Here is a 17,848-nt window from a genome sequence, read left to right on the forward strand (position 1 = left end):
TTTTCGAATTTACGAATTTTCAAATTTTCGAATATTCAAATTTACGATTATTTGGAAAAATTCATTAAATTCGTCGATATTTGTTAAAAAAACGAATTCCGAATTAAATGACTTGCACATGTCTACCACATGTGCATTTATAATTAAAAAAAAAAAAAAAAGTGAACTAATCCTTTAACCTCTTTACGACCACCCCATAGCAGATTTACTGCTACAAGGCGGCCTCTCTGTGCAGAATCACCTATATATAAGTGATTCTGCATTTCTGGGTTTTGGGCGTGAGCGTGCGCTGCCGGCCGCTCGCTCCCACTGTGATTTTACACAGCGGGAGCCATGGACCCCATGTATGCTGGGACCCGTGGATCGTTCAGTACTCTGACAGAATGACAGTCTGCCTATGTAAACAAGGCAGACTGTCATTCCGTGAGTACAGAAGACATGGATCCTGCATTCCTGAGAAGCAGAAAAAACGATCTATGTCTTCCAGTAGTAAAAGCAGCTCCCCCAAAGTTAGTAAACACTTCCTAGGCACACATTTAACCTTTTGATCGCCCCTGATGTTAGCTTCTAACCTGGCAGTGTCATTAGTACAGTGACAGTGTATATTTTTTAGCACTGATCACTGTATTAGTGTCACTGGTCCGCCGCCATTACTAGGAATTAATTAAGAAAAAAAAAAAATAACTAGAAATATCCCATAGTTTGTAGACACTATAACTTTTGCACAAACCAATCAATATACTTTTTTTTAGGATTTCTTTTACCAAAAATATGTAGTGGAATATATATTGGTCTAAATTGATGAAGAAATTTGTTTTTTTTTTATTTATTGGATGTGTTTTAGAGCAGAAAGTAAAAAATATATTTTTCAAACTTGTCAGTCGTCTGTTGTTCCTAGCACAAATAATGAAAACCGCAGAGGTGATCAAATACCACCAAAAGAAAGCTCTATTTGTGTGAAAAAAAGGACATCAATTTTATTTGGGTACAGTGTTAATTGTCAGTTAAAGCAACGCAGTGCTGTATCACAAAAATGGCCTGGTAAGAAATGGGGGTAAACCTTCCGAAGCTGAAGTGGTTCAGGATGATACAGACTCCAGAAATATTTAATCATTGTTTATGCAATGATGTCTTGTAATGCAAATCAACATTTCGTTTTATATATTTTTTTCAATTCTTATGTGTGTTCTTTTAACTGTGTTTTTCACATCCTTATTCCTTATACTGTAGACCATGGGGTTCAGCATTGGTGTTACTACCGTATATACAATGGACAGAGTTTTGTCTATTGCAGGAGAGTATATAGAACGGGGTCTCAGATATATAAAAAGAAGGGTCCCATAGTAGAGAACCACCACAGTTAGGTGGGAACCACATGTGGAGAAAGCTTTACGTCTTCCTTGTGAGGAACGGATCTTCAAGATGGTGGAAATTATTTGGACATATGAGATAACAGTCAGGCAGAACGAAGACATGCCAAGGATTCCTGCGGAGATGTACATGCCTATCTCATTAAGTAAAGTGTCTCTGCAGGACATTCGAAGGAAAGGTGGTACCTCACAGAAGAAGTGGTTGACATGGTGGGATTTGCAGTAGGGGAGTTGGAAGGTGAGAGAAACATGAATGACAGAGTTCAGAAAGCAAATACTCCATGACACTGCTGCTAATCTAACACACAACATCTTATTCATTATGGTGCTGTAGTGCAATGGTCTACAGATGGCAGCAAACCTGTCATACGCCATGACAGCTAGAATTATACACTCTGTTCCTCCTAAACCCAAATGAAAGAACATTTGCACTGCACATTCCAACAAGGATATGCTCCTGTCCTTAATCAGAGTGTTTATGATAATTAGGGGAACAATAGTGGACGAGAAACCAATGTCAATAATGGAGAGGTTGCTTAGGAAAAAGTACATGGGGGTCTGTAGCTTTGGGTTGATCCTCACCACAATGATCAGTAGAAAGTTTCCTGACAAAGTGATTATGTACATCACCGAAAACACAAGGACATAGATTGCCTGGAGAGATGGGATGTTAGCTAGGCGAAGGAGGATGAAGTTTCCTGTAGAGGTTTGGTTGACTTCTTCCATAACATTCTAAGAGCAGAAAGAAAATAAGAATTCAAATGCATCTATATTGGTATTCTTTAAAGGGCCAATCCATCCAAAAATGATATGGAGTATGGAGTATGGTTAGCCTTGAAGATATCGTATAGTGGGAGTGGGTGCACAGCAGCGGATCTCCAGTTGGTGACCATATGGGGGGGTTTCCAGAGTGCTGATGATGCTCGGCCAGGCTCTAGTTTCCCTCCTCTGATAATTCATTGCTCTTTAAGGCCTTGCAAAGATACGGTTAATTTATGGTTCCAACCATTAAAGAGAGAATAAAGAATTGCCTCCTATAGTGTAATATGTATAAACAGTTTCTGTTTATTAAAACGCCAAGTGGATCCTTGCAAAAACAAAGCAAATAAAACAGGCTTATGCAGTGCAAACACGATATTTACGTCACTTCCGGTTTGCTTCAACATCCGACCACTCCCTACGCGTTACGTCACGGCACGTGATTTCATCAGGGGACCGCTTCAACTGACATTTGCGCGGTCATTCGACGCTGTACCCAAACAAAATTTTCATACTTTATTTTCCCACATATAGAGCTTTCTTTTGGTGGTATTTGATCACCTCTGCGGTTTTTATTGTGCTATAAACAAAAAAAGTGACAATTTTGAAAAAAAAACTATATTTTTTACTTTTTTGCTATAATAAATATCCACATTTTTAAAAAAATTCAGCTTAGGCCAATATATATTCTTCTACATATTTTTGGTTAAAAAAAAATCACAATAAGCATATGTTGATTGGTTTGAGCAAAAACTATCGTGTCTACAAACCATGGGAAAGATTTATGACATTTTTATTCTTATTTTTTGTTTTACTAGTAATGGCGGTGATCTGCGATTTTTAGCGGCATTGTGACAGTCACATCAGAATCTTCTGACACATTTTTAAGACCATTGACATTTATATAGCGATCAGTGCTATAAAAATGCACTGACTACTGTGTAAATCACACTGGTAGGGAAGGGGTTAACACTAGGGGCGATCGAGGGGTTAATTGTGTGTTCCCTCAGCGTGTTCTAACTGTATGGGGATAGGATTGAGTAGGAGAGGAGACAATTCGCTGTTCCTACATAGTTTACACACACAAATCCCTGTGCTGATGCTCGTGCGCATGATCACGCGTGGCCGACGGCGATCGCGACCGCCAGCCACGGGCATCGGGTCCCCACCATACAGTGGGCACACGCGCACCCTCTAGTGGCTCTTAAAGGAACCCCGTACCTGTACGGGGTTTCGCACAGGGGAGCCATTCTGCCCCCGTATATGTACGCAAGCCGGTCGGGAACCAGTTAAAAGAAATGGTCGCATTTGATTTTTTTTTTTCCAGACTTTTTTTTCCTTTGTTTACTGTTGGTGGTTGTGTACTTAACACACTTCCTGTCCCTGGATGGCTACACTCACTCTACCATTGTATCTCGGGAGGGATCCACCTAGGCTGGGCTAGTAGTTTACAGGAAACAACACTTTAAGTTCAGCTCTCAGGAAAAGACAAGGACATTTATCATATTTCATTACTTGCTGAATATATTCTTAGCCTAAAAAAAAAAATTTAAGTCATCACATCTAGGAGCTGTTTCGCTGCAATATATAGTAGGTTTAATTATCCTTTAACTGCTTCCCTCCCGGGCCATTGTAACATGACGTTTTCGGAGGACATCATATGACGTCCTCCAGAGAATGAGCCTCACGTGGCCCCTCCAGGCTGCACTCTAGCACTGATCAATGTATCGGCCCGCTGGTGGTACCATGTGATCACTGTGACCACAGCAGATCACATTACAGTTGTAAACAATGCATGGCTTCCTTTCATGCTGTTCATTGTATACAATTGTGTTGCTACCTGTGAGAGTCCTTTAGGTGCATTTTGGCAAATTCCAGGCGAGCTGTCATGTGCCTTTTACTGAGGAGTGGCTTCTGTCTGGCCACTCTGCCATACAGACCTGATTGGTCTCTCCACAGAGAAATGCTGGAGAATAAGGTTCTTGGTCAAGTCCCCGACTAAGGCCCTTCTCCCCAGATCACTCAGTTTGACCGGGCAGCCCACTCTAGGAAGAGACCCGATGGTTATAAACTTCTTCCATTTATGGATGATGAAGGCCACTGTGCTCATTGGGACCTTCAATGCTGCAGAAATGTTTCTGTACAATTCCCCAGATCTGTGCGTCCATACAATCCTGTCTCGGAGGTCTTCAGACAATTCCTTGGACATCATGGCTTGGCTTGTGCTCTGACATGCACTGTTAACTGTGGGACCTTATATAGACAGGTGTGTGCCTTTCCAAATCATGTCCAATCAACTGAATTTACCACAGGTGGACAGCTTGCTTCTACTCTCTATTCTCTGGTCATTTGTGAATATTCAGCATCTGCCTACACTACTTGCTAAGAGTTGCATAAACATTTGTGTGGGTCTGTAGATCCAAAACATTTTTTTTTTTATTGGATAGTATGAGGAAGATTTAGACTCTCTGTTCAGGGGCATTTTCTGAATGCAGTGGGCCTATGTGTAAGATAGGTTGGGCTCCCTGTGAGCCTGCAAAAAGGTACTTCACACCTTGGCTACACTCAAGCCATTTTCACATGTACATTTTTTTAACGTCTACGTACCTAAAAAAAACTATTATAAATACTAAAGTACAGCGCTCCAAGATGAATGGTGAGTGTTGCCAGATTGTGCTAACAATTAAATAAAACAGCCTAACAGACATGTACAACCCTCAGCACAAGCATTTATAGAAAAATAAACTCCTTCAATAACCATGTTTTTCAGCCTACCTTATGGAAAGCATTCATAAAATACTCATTGCCTTCTTAGCAACCAGGCAGAAAGGCAATGAAAACTTAGTGAACTTTACAGTCCCTGGTTCACATAATGTCGTGTACACACGATCGGACTTCTCGTCGGAAAAAGATATGATGGCTTTTCAGACGGGACTCAAGCTTGCCTTGCATACACACGGTCACACAAAAGTTTGCTGAACTTTTGACCATCAAGAACGCAGTGACGTACAACACTACGACGAGCCGAGAATATGAAGTTTAATGCTTCCTAGCATGCGTCGAATTGTTTCCGAGCATGCGTAGGAATTTTGCGCGTCGAAATTGCTACAGGCGATCGCATTTTCGGGTAGGAACTTTTTCCGACCGAAAAATTGAGAACATGTTCTCAATCTTTTGCTGGCTGGAATTTGGCCAGCAAAAGTCAGTTGGAGCATACACACGGTCGCATTTTACGACCAAAAGCTCTCATTGGTCATTTGCTGGCCGAATTTCTGATCGTGTGTACGCTGCATAAGAGTTTAGCTTGCATAAGGGTCCTTATCAAAGTCCGCCCTTACATGAGAGTTCCCATCAGAGCCCCCCTTATATCAAGATCTCCACCAGAGTTCCCCCCTACATCAGAGTCTCCATTAGAGTTCCCTTCACATTAAAGTCCCCATCAGAGTCCGCCTTACATTGGAATCCCCATCAGAGTCCCCTCTACATCAGAGCCCTCATCAGAGTTTTCCTTTTCATCAGGGTCCCCATCATATTCCCTCTTACATCAAAGTCTCCATCAGAGTCTGTCCCTACCTAACAGCATGGCTGTGGCAGCAGGATGGAAGCCAAGATGCGGGGAAGGTTTGGACTGAGTGTCAGGGGACTAACCAGAGAAGAACTGGAATTTTCACCAATTCCCAGCATGACCGCACTATTCACGCTCCCCTGCGAGGTGGCACACGCAGGGCATGATAAGTTTCAGCGCCTATTGGCCTTTATAAGTATGGTAACCCTGCTCACTGGTTGCTGGATGATCGTCAGCCCTCCTGTGTTCCTGTGTATGCTGTTATTGGATTTCCTGTTACTGACCCGGCTTGCCTTGGACCTGTCTTGTCTCCACTCCTGGCTCTGACCCAGCTTGGTATACTGACTTCACTACTGCCTGATAACCTGTGTATGACCTCGGCTTGTTCCTGACCCTGCAACCTGTCTCTGTTCCTGACTGACCTACCGTGCATGACCCTTAGCCTTGATACTGAGTCTGCTTTCCGTCTTGCCCTGCTGTCAAGACCCACCTGCTACTTCTGAGAGACACCTTCCCTGCAGTCATTCCTGCTCTGTCCTGCCCTCATCAGGTGATCATCATCTTAGCTCTTCAGGCTAGCACAGCTGGCAACCCATGCTTCTTTGGCCGAAAGCACCTCCTGTCCCAACCTTTAGGGGTGCTCTGCACTTTTCGCTGCAAGGGAAGCCCTCTCTTCGGCCTGCAATCAGGTACCTAAAACAGAGGAAGTTCCATCTTCCTGTGAATGCAGGAGCACTGTCATCAGTGGTCCTAGTAACCAATGGCAAGGATGATGACAGTGCAGCGAGAGGAACCTGCACTGGAGACTGCATGGGGGGTTGAAATTGAGACCAAAGAAAAGTTCTGTTGACCTGAATCCTCAATCTGTGCACTGTATGAGAGAACAGTGGGTCCCCTCCCCCCTGAGGCCTGTGTACCCAGCACACATTGCACACATTGAGGATGTGCCACTGCCTCTGTTGGGTCCTTAATGCTATCTGTGTACCAGCTGGATAGACAAACCATCTCTATTACTTCTGCTTTCTACAGGTTGTTAATCCAGAATTTCATCATTAAATGGGAAAAGAGAGCCATTTTTCCAATTCCACTCCTGTTCCAGGGACAACTTTCTAAGTAAAGAATTCCATTCACTTTCCAGAAATTGTCTTTAATTTCCTTTTCCCATTTCTTCAGAACATTAAGTAAAGATAAATTCACCCTAACTAAATGAAACATTAGGACTATATATAGACTTGTAAAATGTATCAGTTTCCCTTTAAAATACAAAAAAAAGATAATTCTTTGAAAATAATACTGTAAAAATGATACCTTAATTATTTCCTATCAAAAAACGCAACACAGTTAGAATGTTGTTATCGAAATTAGGAAAGTTATTTCAACTCAGTATCTGTATTTTATCTCAGCTTCCTTTAAACTTTATAACATGAAGGAGATAGATGAATTTGGTTGGGCACGAGGCAACTAGAAACAAGTAAGATGAAGCCTTATATAACACACATTTGGTCCCTCGGCTCTGATGTTGTATTCTTAGCTCCCCAGTTGAGTTGGTCCTTTGTGAATAATCCAGAGTCTTAGCTGTTTGCTAAGTGTTGCAAGAAAACTTTTTTCCATCTAACCTTTATTTTTTCTTATACATGATTTGTTTTAACTATCTTTGGGTTCTGAAACTCCAGCCAAAACTTATTTTTTTGTTTTGGATAGAACAGGAATTAGGTAGAATATAGTAAATCTTAAAGTTTATTGTTTGAACTCATTATTTGGACCAGTTCAGTACAAAACACAATAAAAAATTCCCCAAAACACTTAAAGGCTAAGTTCACCTTTTCTCTGCTCTAATTCATCCCAAAGGTGTTCTATTGGGTTGAGGTCAGGACTTTGTGCAGGCCAGTCAAGTTCCTCCACCCCAAACTCACTCATCCTCATGTCTTTATGGACCTTACTTTGTGCACTGATCCAAATCATTTGATGGAGGGGAGATTATGGTGTGGGGATGTTTTTCAGGGGTTGGGCTCGGCCCCTTAGTTCCAGTGAAGGGAAATCTTAAGATGTCAGCATACCTTTGGACAATTTCATACTCCCAACTTTGTGGGAATAGTTTGGGGATGGCCCCTTCCTGTTCTAACATGACAGCGCACCAGTGCACAAAACAATGTCCCAATACTTTTGGTATTATAGTGTATATTTCAATATAAGAGTGTTGGGGACATGGCCTGGTTGAAATCCCGGCTGAGGTTGCCACTCCATTCCCCTCTCTAGGACACCTTAGATGTGCAACTTCCAGGGGCTACCCATTTTCTTCTTGAACCCTTGCAGGAGCCGGACAGGCTCCATCCCCTGTCAGCACTCTAACAGCAGCTGTGGATGTACCGTTCACATACCCCCTCTCTACTGAGCCTGAGCGGCACACACACCCTTTCCAGGTCTCTGGTTAGAGAGAAGGGGGAAAACTGAGCGATCAAGGGTGTTTGAGCGCTCAGTTCTTGCTACAGAGCTGGCAGGGGACAGATGCAGCATCCACCTAGGTAAGAATACTTCTCTTTTAACTGTTATCTGGGGGCTCTGATAGATTTAACCTCACTTCCTGCGCTGCCGTCAACTGTTTTACTATATAGGAAGTGAGAGAAACTCTGTAACACTTTAAGTAATACATAATTATTCTAAACTGTGTTTTTACGTCTGTTTGGAATTCTTCTTCAACTGCTTCCCATCCGCTGTATTTATTTATACGTCCTTGGTTGTGAAGAGCGATATCTTGGTTATCCCTGCAGCAATAATCGAGGTAGCTTTTTTAGGGTCCTGCAATTTCCCACAAGGTAAAAGTGATCTGAGTGCCTATACAACTGCTCAATCACTTTTGCAGATGGTGGAAGATTCGTCTCATTGGGGAGCCTGGTACAGATGCTCCCGGTTGCATTGGATTACTGGCGCAAAGTGAGAGCAGTGGGTGCCATTAAGAGGGCATGAGCGCCGCCCCCTCTATCACACCACCCTATATGTATCATGGATAGACTCATGCATAGCATGAATCCATCCATGGCCGCCGCGGCCAACCCCTATTCAGGCGTCTGGCCCCTTTTAGGACGCCGGGCACCTGAATTACAGCGGCGGGGGTGTTTTTTTTTTAAGCACCTGATTAGAGCCATAGGTCATAGGCCATAATCAAAATAGGGTGGACTCAGAGCCCACCCAGGTGTGTTAGAAAAGCAAATTATTATTTGCTTTTCTAACACTGAACCGCCTCTCCATCAATCAGGAAGCATGGGTCTAATACCCGTCACCTGATTGGCTGAAAGGACAGGCGATCCTATTGGATGCCTAGCAGGAAGAAAGAAGAGATGCATGGAGGACACAGCTCACCGCTGCCTGACCTGCTGCCCATCCCACAGCTTGCCGTCGTCACCCGCTGCCTGACTCGCCACCAAGATGGGGTAATTGACGGTCAGACAGGGAGCAGGCGGGTGGGGGGGGCACAATGGCTGCAATTGATGGCACAGTGGCTGCAATTGATGGGCCCAGTGGCTGCATTTGATGGGCACAGTGGCTGGAATTGATGGGCACAGTGGCTGCATTTGATGGGCACAGTGGCTGCATTTGATGGGCACAGTGGCTGCAATTGATGGCACCATAGGTGTGCGCAGCCTATTGTATTAGGGTGTGCACCTCAAAGCTCCAACACATATGCCTTTGTGACATATTAACCAGCCTCTTCCCCACTCGTCATCCTAAAACAATGGGGGGGAGCAGGTGAGCACACAGGGGGACCTGGGCAGCAGAAAGAAAAGGAACTGGGACAAGAGGGGTGGCATACATTGGTACCAATCCCCTGTATTTTCCTCCTGTGACAGCTGAATATCAGCGAGAGGAAGAGGAGAAGCCTACTTTCAGCTGCTGCAGAAGAAAATACAGATCGGTCCCTTAATTTCCACTCCAGCCACCTATCCTGTCCAGGTTCTGGGGGTCGGCAAGAAAGGATCGCGGCTTACCTGTCACCTGCCCACAATTGATGGGTTACCAACTCCAGGATTAGGGTGTGCCCAGGCACACCTGGCACACCCCTTGCGCACGCCTATGGATGGCACGGTGGCTGCATTTGATGGCATAGTGGCTGCATTTGATGGGCACAGTGGCTGCATTTGATGGCACAGTGAGTTGGCAATTGATGTTTTTTTCTCAGTATTTTCCATAATTTTTCCGTTTGTTTGCGCCACCCCCAAAAAATTTTGAGCACCAGCCGCCACTGAGTGAGAGGAACTTAAGTTGTCCCCCCCCTTGTGGTGTCAGAAATTGAAGGTAGCCAAGATTTCGGCACTTCTGATTTTGTGTTTGTTTGTTTACAAGCTGTTACCGATCTTGGTTTGATCAGATGCTTTGAAGGCCAGAGGAGAGGACTCTAATAGAGCCCAGATCTCTTCATAAAGAGGACCTATCACTGTACATGCTATCACAAGGGATGTGATTCATCCCCTTGTGACAAAAATAATGTTTATTTAAAAATTAAAGGTACAGTGGAAAAAAAAATAAATTCAATAAATTTAAATCAATAAAATAAATAATATATATATTTTTTTAAAGCACCCCCATCCCCCCCCGTGCTCACATGCAAAACGTGAACGCACACATAGGTCCCACACGCATATGTAAAAGGTGATCTTACCACACATGTGAGGTATCCTCGTGAACGTCCAAGCGAGAGCAATAATTCTAGCCCCAAACCTCCTGTGTAAACTGGTAACCCGTGAAAGCTTTAAAAAATGTTGCCTATGGAGATTTTTAGTGTTGTTTGTCGCTGTTCCACTGGCATACACAATTTTAAAGTGTGACATGTTAGGTATCCTTATACTTAGTGTAATATTATCTTTTATTTTTACTAGAAAAATTGGGTATTGTATTGTGTTTGTGTACATCAAAAGTAATGAAAGTGTATTTTGAAGACCAGGAGTTGTAAGTTCTTATTGCTGTGCACCTTTTTTTTTACTAGTAATGGCGGCGATCAGCAACTTATAGTGGGACTGCGTTATTGTGGCGGACAAATCGGACACTAACTGAGACTTTTGACACTTTGTGGGAACCAGTGACACTAATACAGTGATCAGAGCTAAAAATATGCACTGTTACTGTACTTATGACACTGGCAGGGATGGGGTTAACATCAGGGGCGATCAAAGGGTTAAATGTGTGCCTAGCTAATGTTTCAGTGTAGTGGGGGAGGTGCTTTTACTACTGGAAGACATGGATCGGTGTTCCTGCTTTACAGGAACACAGGATCCATGTCCTCTGTACTGACAGAATGACAATCTGCCTTGTTTACATAGGCAGACTGTCATTCTGTCAGAGTACCGAATGATGGGGGGTTCCAGTGGACATCGCTGGCGGCGGTGTTGCGCACTCGCGCCCGAAACCTGAAAGTGCAGGATAAAGCATATATATGTGATTCTGCACAGCACGGCTGCCCTGTAGCAATAAATGTGTTATGGGGCGGTCGGAAAGTGGTTAATCCACCAATCAAAAGTGTGTGTGGGGGGGTGAGGCTCGAGTTGAACTCCAGATTGTGCAACAACAGGGCCAACAGGCTATGAGGTTATCTAAATTTATAGGCCCTGAAGAGCCTATCTCAAAGGAAAATGATAAGGATGGGCAGAGTATGTTGGGTCGCTGTTTAGATGGCAGCCAAAAACATGTGTGAAATCGGTCTGGATGGGCAAGGGTAGGATTCTGCCCGCATCCATAAGGGATAGGATCTGGTGGTATGAAATTGAATCAACTGCGCTAACTGAGCTGCACAAAAATATTTAACCAAATCTGAGGCCCCCAGATTTTTGCCACAATTTTTTGTAAAATAAAGAAATTAAATCATCCCATCGAGGGCGAATACTGCTGTGCAAAAATGTAAGTACATTGTTTCCCTGGAAGCCCAGGTTCTGAATCTAGGGAAGCAACTGTCAACACTGAGAAGTCCCTCTATACTAAAGGAGTGTTGGGATCATATCAGGCAGGTTCCGGCGGGGGCAAGCACAGAGGTGGGTGGAGACAATGTAGTGCAGGCACCAAAGCAGGGTAGATGGGTGACAGGAAGGATAGAGGGGAAAGAGTCAGGGAGGCCGGTCCTGGGCTGGAACATCCCAAAGAGTACGTCCCGTTAAGTGGCATTGGAGAAACCAGTCAGGGACCAGCACTGCTGGTCTGGAGCTGAGTGACTCCCCTAGCTGCCAGGGGAATAACTCCTCCAGTGAGGTTGGGAGTAAAGCCAAGGGAAAGGAAAGACATATTCTGTTGGTAGGGGACTCATTTCTTAGAAGGACAGAGAGGGCAATCTGTCACAAAGATCTGAAGCGCCGAACTGTATGTTGTCTACCAGGTGCTCAGGTTTGGCACATCACGGATCTGGAGGAGAGATTACTGGGAGGGGCTGGGGAAGACCTGGCTGTCATGGTGCACGTTGGCACCAATGACAAAGTCAGAGGTAGATGGAGTGTCCTAAAAAATGATTTTAGGGACTTAAGAGCTAAATTGAGGAAAAGGGCCTCCAAGGTAGTACTCTCAGAAATACTACCGTTACCTTGAGAAGGAACAGACTGCACCTAAATGGGGAAGGTGCAGATCTGCTGGGAGTGAAGATGGCTGAAAAGTTGGAGGGGCATTTAAACTAGGCGACGGGGACAGGGTCAAGAGGTAGAGATAGTCAGCGCGGAACATATTCCAGAGGGTAATATTGGGGGCATTAGTGGTAGGTTGACTAAAGCACCTAAACCTGATGTAAATAGTAACAAGTCCTATTTGCAACCCCAGAGCACCCAATAAGGAGATAGTATGCGACCGGTCTAAACTACGTGACATGTTCACCAATGCCAGGAGTCTGGCGGACAGGATGAGAAAACTAGAACTACTTTTGTACGAGGAGGATTTAGATTTTGTAGGAATTACAGAGACTTGGTTCGACAGCTCTCATGATTGGCTGGCAACCATTCAAGGGTATTCCCTATATCACAGGGATAGAGAGGGTAAAAAAGGGGGAGGGGTATGCCTGTATATCAAAAATAATGTACAAGGGAATGTGAGAGATGACATCACTAAGGAAGCAAGGGATGAGGTGGAATCCTTATGGGTAAAGCTACAAAGGGAGGAAACTAAAGCGGGATTCCGGCCACTATAATTTTTTTTCACTATTAATAGCTGCTGACTTTAAATAAGTAGACTTACCTGTCCTGGGTGCCCGCGATGTCGGCCTCCCGAGGCCGACCCATCCCTCGGCTCTCGGGTCCTGCCACTGTCAGTTTCCTACTGCGCATGCGCGAGTGGCGCGGCGATCTGTGAATGGCCCCGTGGTTTTCTGGGAACACACAGTTCCTAGAAGGCAACGGGGCTGCTCAGCTAGGAGCAGAACATGCAGATTAGGAAGACTGCCTAGCAACAAGGGTTCAGGTAAGTTTAAAATTTTTATTTTTTTCAAATGTTTTTTTTTTAATTTTTTTTAGGATATTTGGTGCAATTTTTTTTTTTTCAGGGTGGCCCTCCACTTTAGGGGAAAGTAATACTGGGAGTATGCTATAGGCCCCCTAACCAGAGAGAGGAGGCAGAGTCGGACCTCCTGTCACAGTTTGGATTAGCGGCAAGAATGGGAGGTGTCATTATAATGGGGGATTTTAATTAGCCAGGCATAGACTGGGTGGAAGGAACCGAGCATTCATCTAAGGCTCGCCAGTTCCTAAATGTCTTGCAGGACAATTTCATGGGTCAGATGGTACATGCACCAACTAGAAACAAAGCGTTATTAGACTTACTGATTACCAACACTACAGACCTGATCACAGATGTGGAAATATGGGGCAATTTATGAAACAGCGATCACAGGTCAATTAGTTTTAGTATAAATCACACAAATAGGAAACATAAGGGAAATACAAAGACACTGAATTTCAAAAGAGCCAACTTTCCTAAACTACGATCCTTGCTAGAAGATAGTAATTGGGATAAAATCTTAGGAACAAAGAACACGGTGGAAAAATGTGTATGCTTTAAGTGCATATTAAATAAGGGAATTAGCCAGTGCATCCCAATGGGCAATAAATTTAAAAGAGCTAAAAAAAAGTCTTGGGTGGCTTAACTCCAATGTAAAAATGCATATAAAAGCAAAGGAGAAGGCCTTCAAAAAATACAAGGCTGAGGGATCATCATCAGCATTCCAACTTTACTAAGAATGCTACAAGAAATGTAAGGGTGCAATCAGGGCAACTAAGATAGAACATGAAAAGCACATAGCGGAGGAGAGTAAAAAAAATCCCAAGAAATTCTTTAAGTACATAAATATTAAGAAAGGGAGGTCAGATCACATTGGTCCCTTAAAGAATGATGAAGGGCATCTGGTTACTAAGGATGGAGAGATGGTGAAAGTATTGAATTTATCCTTCTCCTCAGTCTTCACGAGGAAATCGGGGGGCTTCAGTAACCAAAAATGCAATGTTTATCCTCATGACATGTGACAGGAAGCACCCTCATGGCTAACAGAGGACAGAATTAGAATTAGACTTGAAAAATGTAACATTAAAAAGTCAACGGGACCAGATGGCTTGCTCCCGAAGGTCCTTAAGGAACTCAGACAAGTAATTGCCAGACCATTGTTCCTAATTTTTACGAACAGTCTACTGACTGGAATGGTACCAGCTGATTGGAGAAAAGCCAATGTAACACCAATAGTTAAAAAAAGGCCAAGTTACATCCTTGGGATTTATAGACCAGTTAGCCTAACATCAATAGTATGCAACCTCTTGGAGGGGATGATAAGGGACTATATACAAGATTTTAGTAATGACAACGGTATCATTAGCAGTAGTCAGCATGGATTCAAGAAGAATTGTTCCTGCCAAACCATCTATTAACCTTCTATGAGGAGGTGAGCTGCCATCTAGATAAAGGAAGGCCCGTAGACGTGGTGTATCTGGATTTTTCAAAAGCATTTGATACAGTTCCCCATAAACGTTTACTGTACAAAGTAAGGTCCGTTGGCATGGACCATAGGATGAGGACATGGATTGAAAACTGGCTACAGGGGCGAGTTCAGAGGGTAGTGATAAATGGGGAGTATTTGGAATGGTAAGAGGGGGAACCCCACTTTCCCCCCAGGGTTCTGTGCTGGGACCAATGCTATTTAATTAATTCATAAACAACCTGGAGGATAGCATAACCAGCTCAATTTCTGTATTTGCAGACGACACTAAGCTAAGCAGGGCAATAACATCTCCATACATCCAGTATGTGGAAACCTTGCAAGAAGATCTGAACAAATTAATGGGGTGGGCAACTACATGGCAAATGAGGTTTAATGTAGAAAAATGTAAAATAATGCATTTAGGTTGCAAAAATATGAATGCCATCTATACACTGGGGGAGAACTTCTGGGGGAATCAAGGATGGAAAAGGACCTTGGGATCCTAGTATGATGACAGGTTCAGCAATGGCATGCAATGCAAAGCTGCTGCAAGCAAACCAAACAGAATATTGGCATGCATTAAAAAGGGGATTAACTCCAGAGATAAAACGATAATTGTCCCGCTCTACAAGACTCTGGTCCAGCTGCACCTGGAGTATGCCGGCCAGTTCTGGGCACCAGTCCTCAGGAAGGATGTACTGGAACTGGAGAGAGTCCAGAGAAGGGCAACAAAACTAATAAAGGGACTGGAGGATATTAGTTATGAGGAAAGGTTGGGAGTACTGAACTTGTTCTCTCTGGAGAAGAGACGCTTGAGAGGGGACATGATTTCAATGTACAAATACCATACTGGTGACCCCACGATAGGGATAAAACTTTTCCGTGAAAGGGAATTTAATAAGACACGCGGCCATTCACTAAAACTAGAAGAAAAGCGGTTTAACCTTAAACTACGTAGAGGGTTCTTTACTGTAAGAGCGGTTAGGATGTGGAATTCTCTTCCACAGGCGGTGGTTTCAGCAGGGAGCATCGATAAATTAAAAAAACAATTAGATATGCACCTGAACGACCACAACATTCAAGGATATACAATGTAATACTGACATATAATCACACACATAGGTTGGACTTGATGGACTTGTCTTTTTTCAACCTCGCCTACTATGTAACTATGTAAGTATAATTTTTTTTTTTCACAATTTTTTTTAATATACCCTCACCAGTGCAGTACAGCGTCATCATATGACTGGTATGGCAGTGATAAGGGGTACTGACTGGTGACAGTATGTAAAAAAAGATAATAATAATTTTTCAATAGAAAATAATAATTAATCATTTTTTTTCCTTTTTTAAAAAAAATTTTTTACAATTTTTTTTCTTTACAATTTTTTTCCTGCTTCACAGGAATGATGTGATTCCTGTGAAACACAAATAACGGTCCATGTCTTCCAGTAGTAAAAGCACCTCCCCCACAGTTAGTAATCACTCCCTAGGCACACATTTAACCCTTTGATCGCCCCTGATGTTAACCCCTTCCCTGTCAGTGTCATTAATACAGTGACAGTGTATATTTTTTTTAGCTCTGATCACTGTATTAGTGTCACTGGTCCCCAAAAAAGTGTCAAAAGTGTCAGGTGTCCGATTTGTCCGCCGCAATATTGCAGTCCCGCTATAAGTCACTGATCGCCGACAGTACTAGGGACATTTTTTTTTTTTTTAGAAATAACTAAATATATCCCATAGTTTGTAGACACTATAACTTGTGCACAAATAAATCAATATATACGCGTATTGGGGTTTTTTTTTTTACCAAAAATATGTAGCAGAATACATATTGGTCTAAATTGATGAAGAAATTAGATTTTTTTTAAAATTTTTTATTGGATGTGTTTTAGAGCAAAAAAGAAAAAATATTTATTTTTTTTCAAAATTGTCAGTCGTTCTTTGTTCCTAGCGCAAAAAATAAAAACCCCAGAGCTGATCAAATACCTCAAAAAGAAAGCTCTATATGTGGGAAAAAAAGGACGTCAATTTTATTTAGGTACAGCGTTAATTGTCAATTAAAGCAATGCAGTGCCATATCGCAAAAAATGGCCTGGTCAAAAAGGGGGTAAACCTTCAAGAGCTGAAGTGGTTAAGGATGATACAGACTCCAGAAATATTTAATGATCGTTTATGCAATGATGTCATGTAATGCAAACCAACATTTAATTTTACATATTTTTTTAAATTCTTATGTATGTTCTTTTAACTGTGTTTTTGACATCCTCGTTCCTTATTCAGTAAAACCTTGATTTGAGAGTAACTTGGTTTGAGAGCGTTTTGCAAGACAAGCACAATTTTTAAATACATTTTGACTTAATATACAAGCGATGTCTTGATAAACAAGTAGCGTCATGTCACAACTGAGTATAAAAGAGAAGAGAGGTGCCTCTAATGCCGCGTACACACGGTCGGACTTTTCGTCTACAAAAGTCCGACAGCCTTTCCGACAGACTTCCGGCGGACTTTCGGCGGACTTGCAGCAGACTTTCTAACGAACGGACTTGCCTACACACGACCACACAAAAGTCCGACGGATTCGTACGTGATGACGTACACCGGACTAAAATAAGGAAGTTCATAGCCAGTAGCCAATAGCTGCCCTAGCATGGGTTTTTGTCCGTCGGACTAGCACACAGACGAGCGGATTTCGGGGTCCGTCGTAGTTACGACGTAAAGATTTGAAGCATGTTTCAAATCTAAAGTCCGTCAGATTTGAGGCTGAAAAAGTCTGCTGAAAGTCCGGAGAAGCCCACACACGATCGGATTACCAGCCAGCTTTAGTCCGTCGGCGTCCGTTGGACTTTTGTAGACGAAAAGTCCGACCGTGTGTACGCGGCATAAGTGTAGCAATATGGTTACATTTAATGAAGGTACAACATTTAGCAACATATTGCTACGCTTAGAGGCGCCTCTCTTCTTATTAATACTCTGTAGCTCCTGCTGGATTTAGCTTTTAATCACCTTGTGGGGGCTTCCATTTGTGGATGGACATTTTATGGTTGCACAACCTGGTCACATTGCTAAAACCTTTTTATATGGACTATAAACTGAAGGACCTATGAATAAATGGTTGTGGAACGATTCATTTGAGTTTCCATTATTTCTTATGGGAAATTTGGTTTGATATATGAGTGGTTTGGATTACAAGCACGTTTCTGGAACGAATTACACTCGCAATCCAAGGTT

General features: G+C 42.9%; 1 protein-coding gene across 1 annotated transcript; it reads right to left on the bottom strand.

Annotated features, from left to right (window-relative positions):
* Positions 1 to 1,157: 1,157 nt before the first annotated feature.
* On the bottom strand, positions 1,158 to 2,096 carry LOC141116624 (olfactory receptor 5V1-like). Its single transcript, XM_073609017.1, has one exon. The coding sequence runs from the start codon at positions 2,094 to 2,096 to the stop codon at positions 1,158 to 1,160; it is 939 nt and encodes a 312-aa protein (XP_073465118.1).
* Between the last annotated feature and the right edge of the window lie 15,752 nt (positions 2,097 to 17,848).

The sequence above is a fragment of the Aquarana catesbeiana genome, linkage group LG13 (assembly GCF_042186555.1).
Source record: "Aquarana catesbeiana isolate 2022-GZ linkage group LG13, ASM4218655v1, whole genome shotgun sequence".
Taxonomy (NCBI): Eukaryota; Metazoa; Chordata; class Amphibia; order Anura; family Ranidae; genus Aquarana; species Aquarana catesbeiana.

Coding starts and splice junctions, on each gene's coding strand:
- LOC141116624 (XM_073609017.1), bottom strand. CDS start 2,096: ATGGAAGAAGTCAACCAAACCTCTACAGGAAACTTCATCCTCCTTCGC.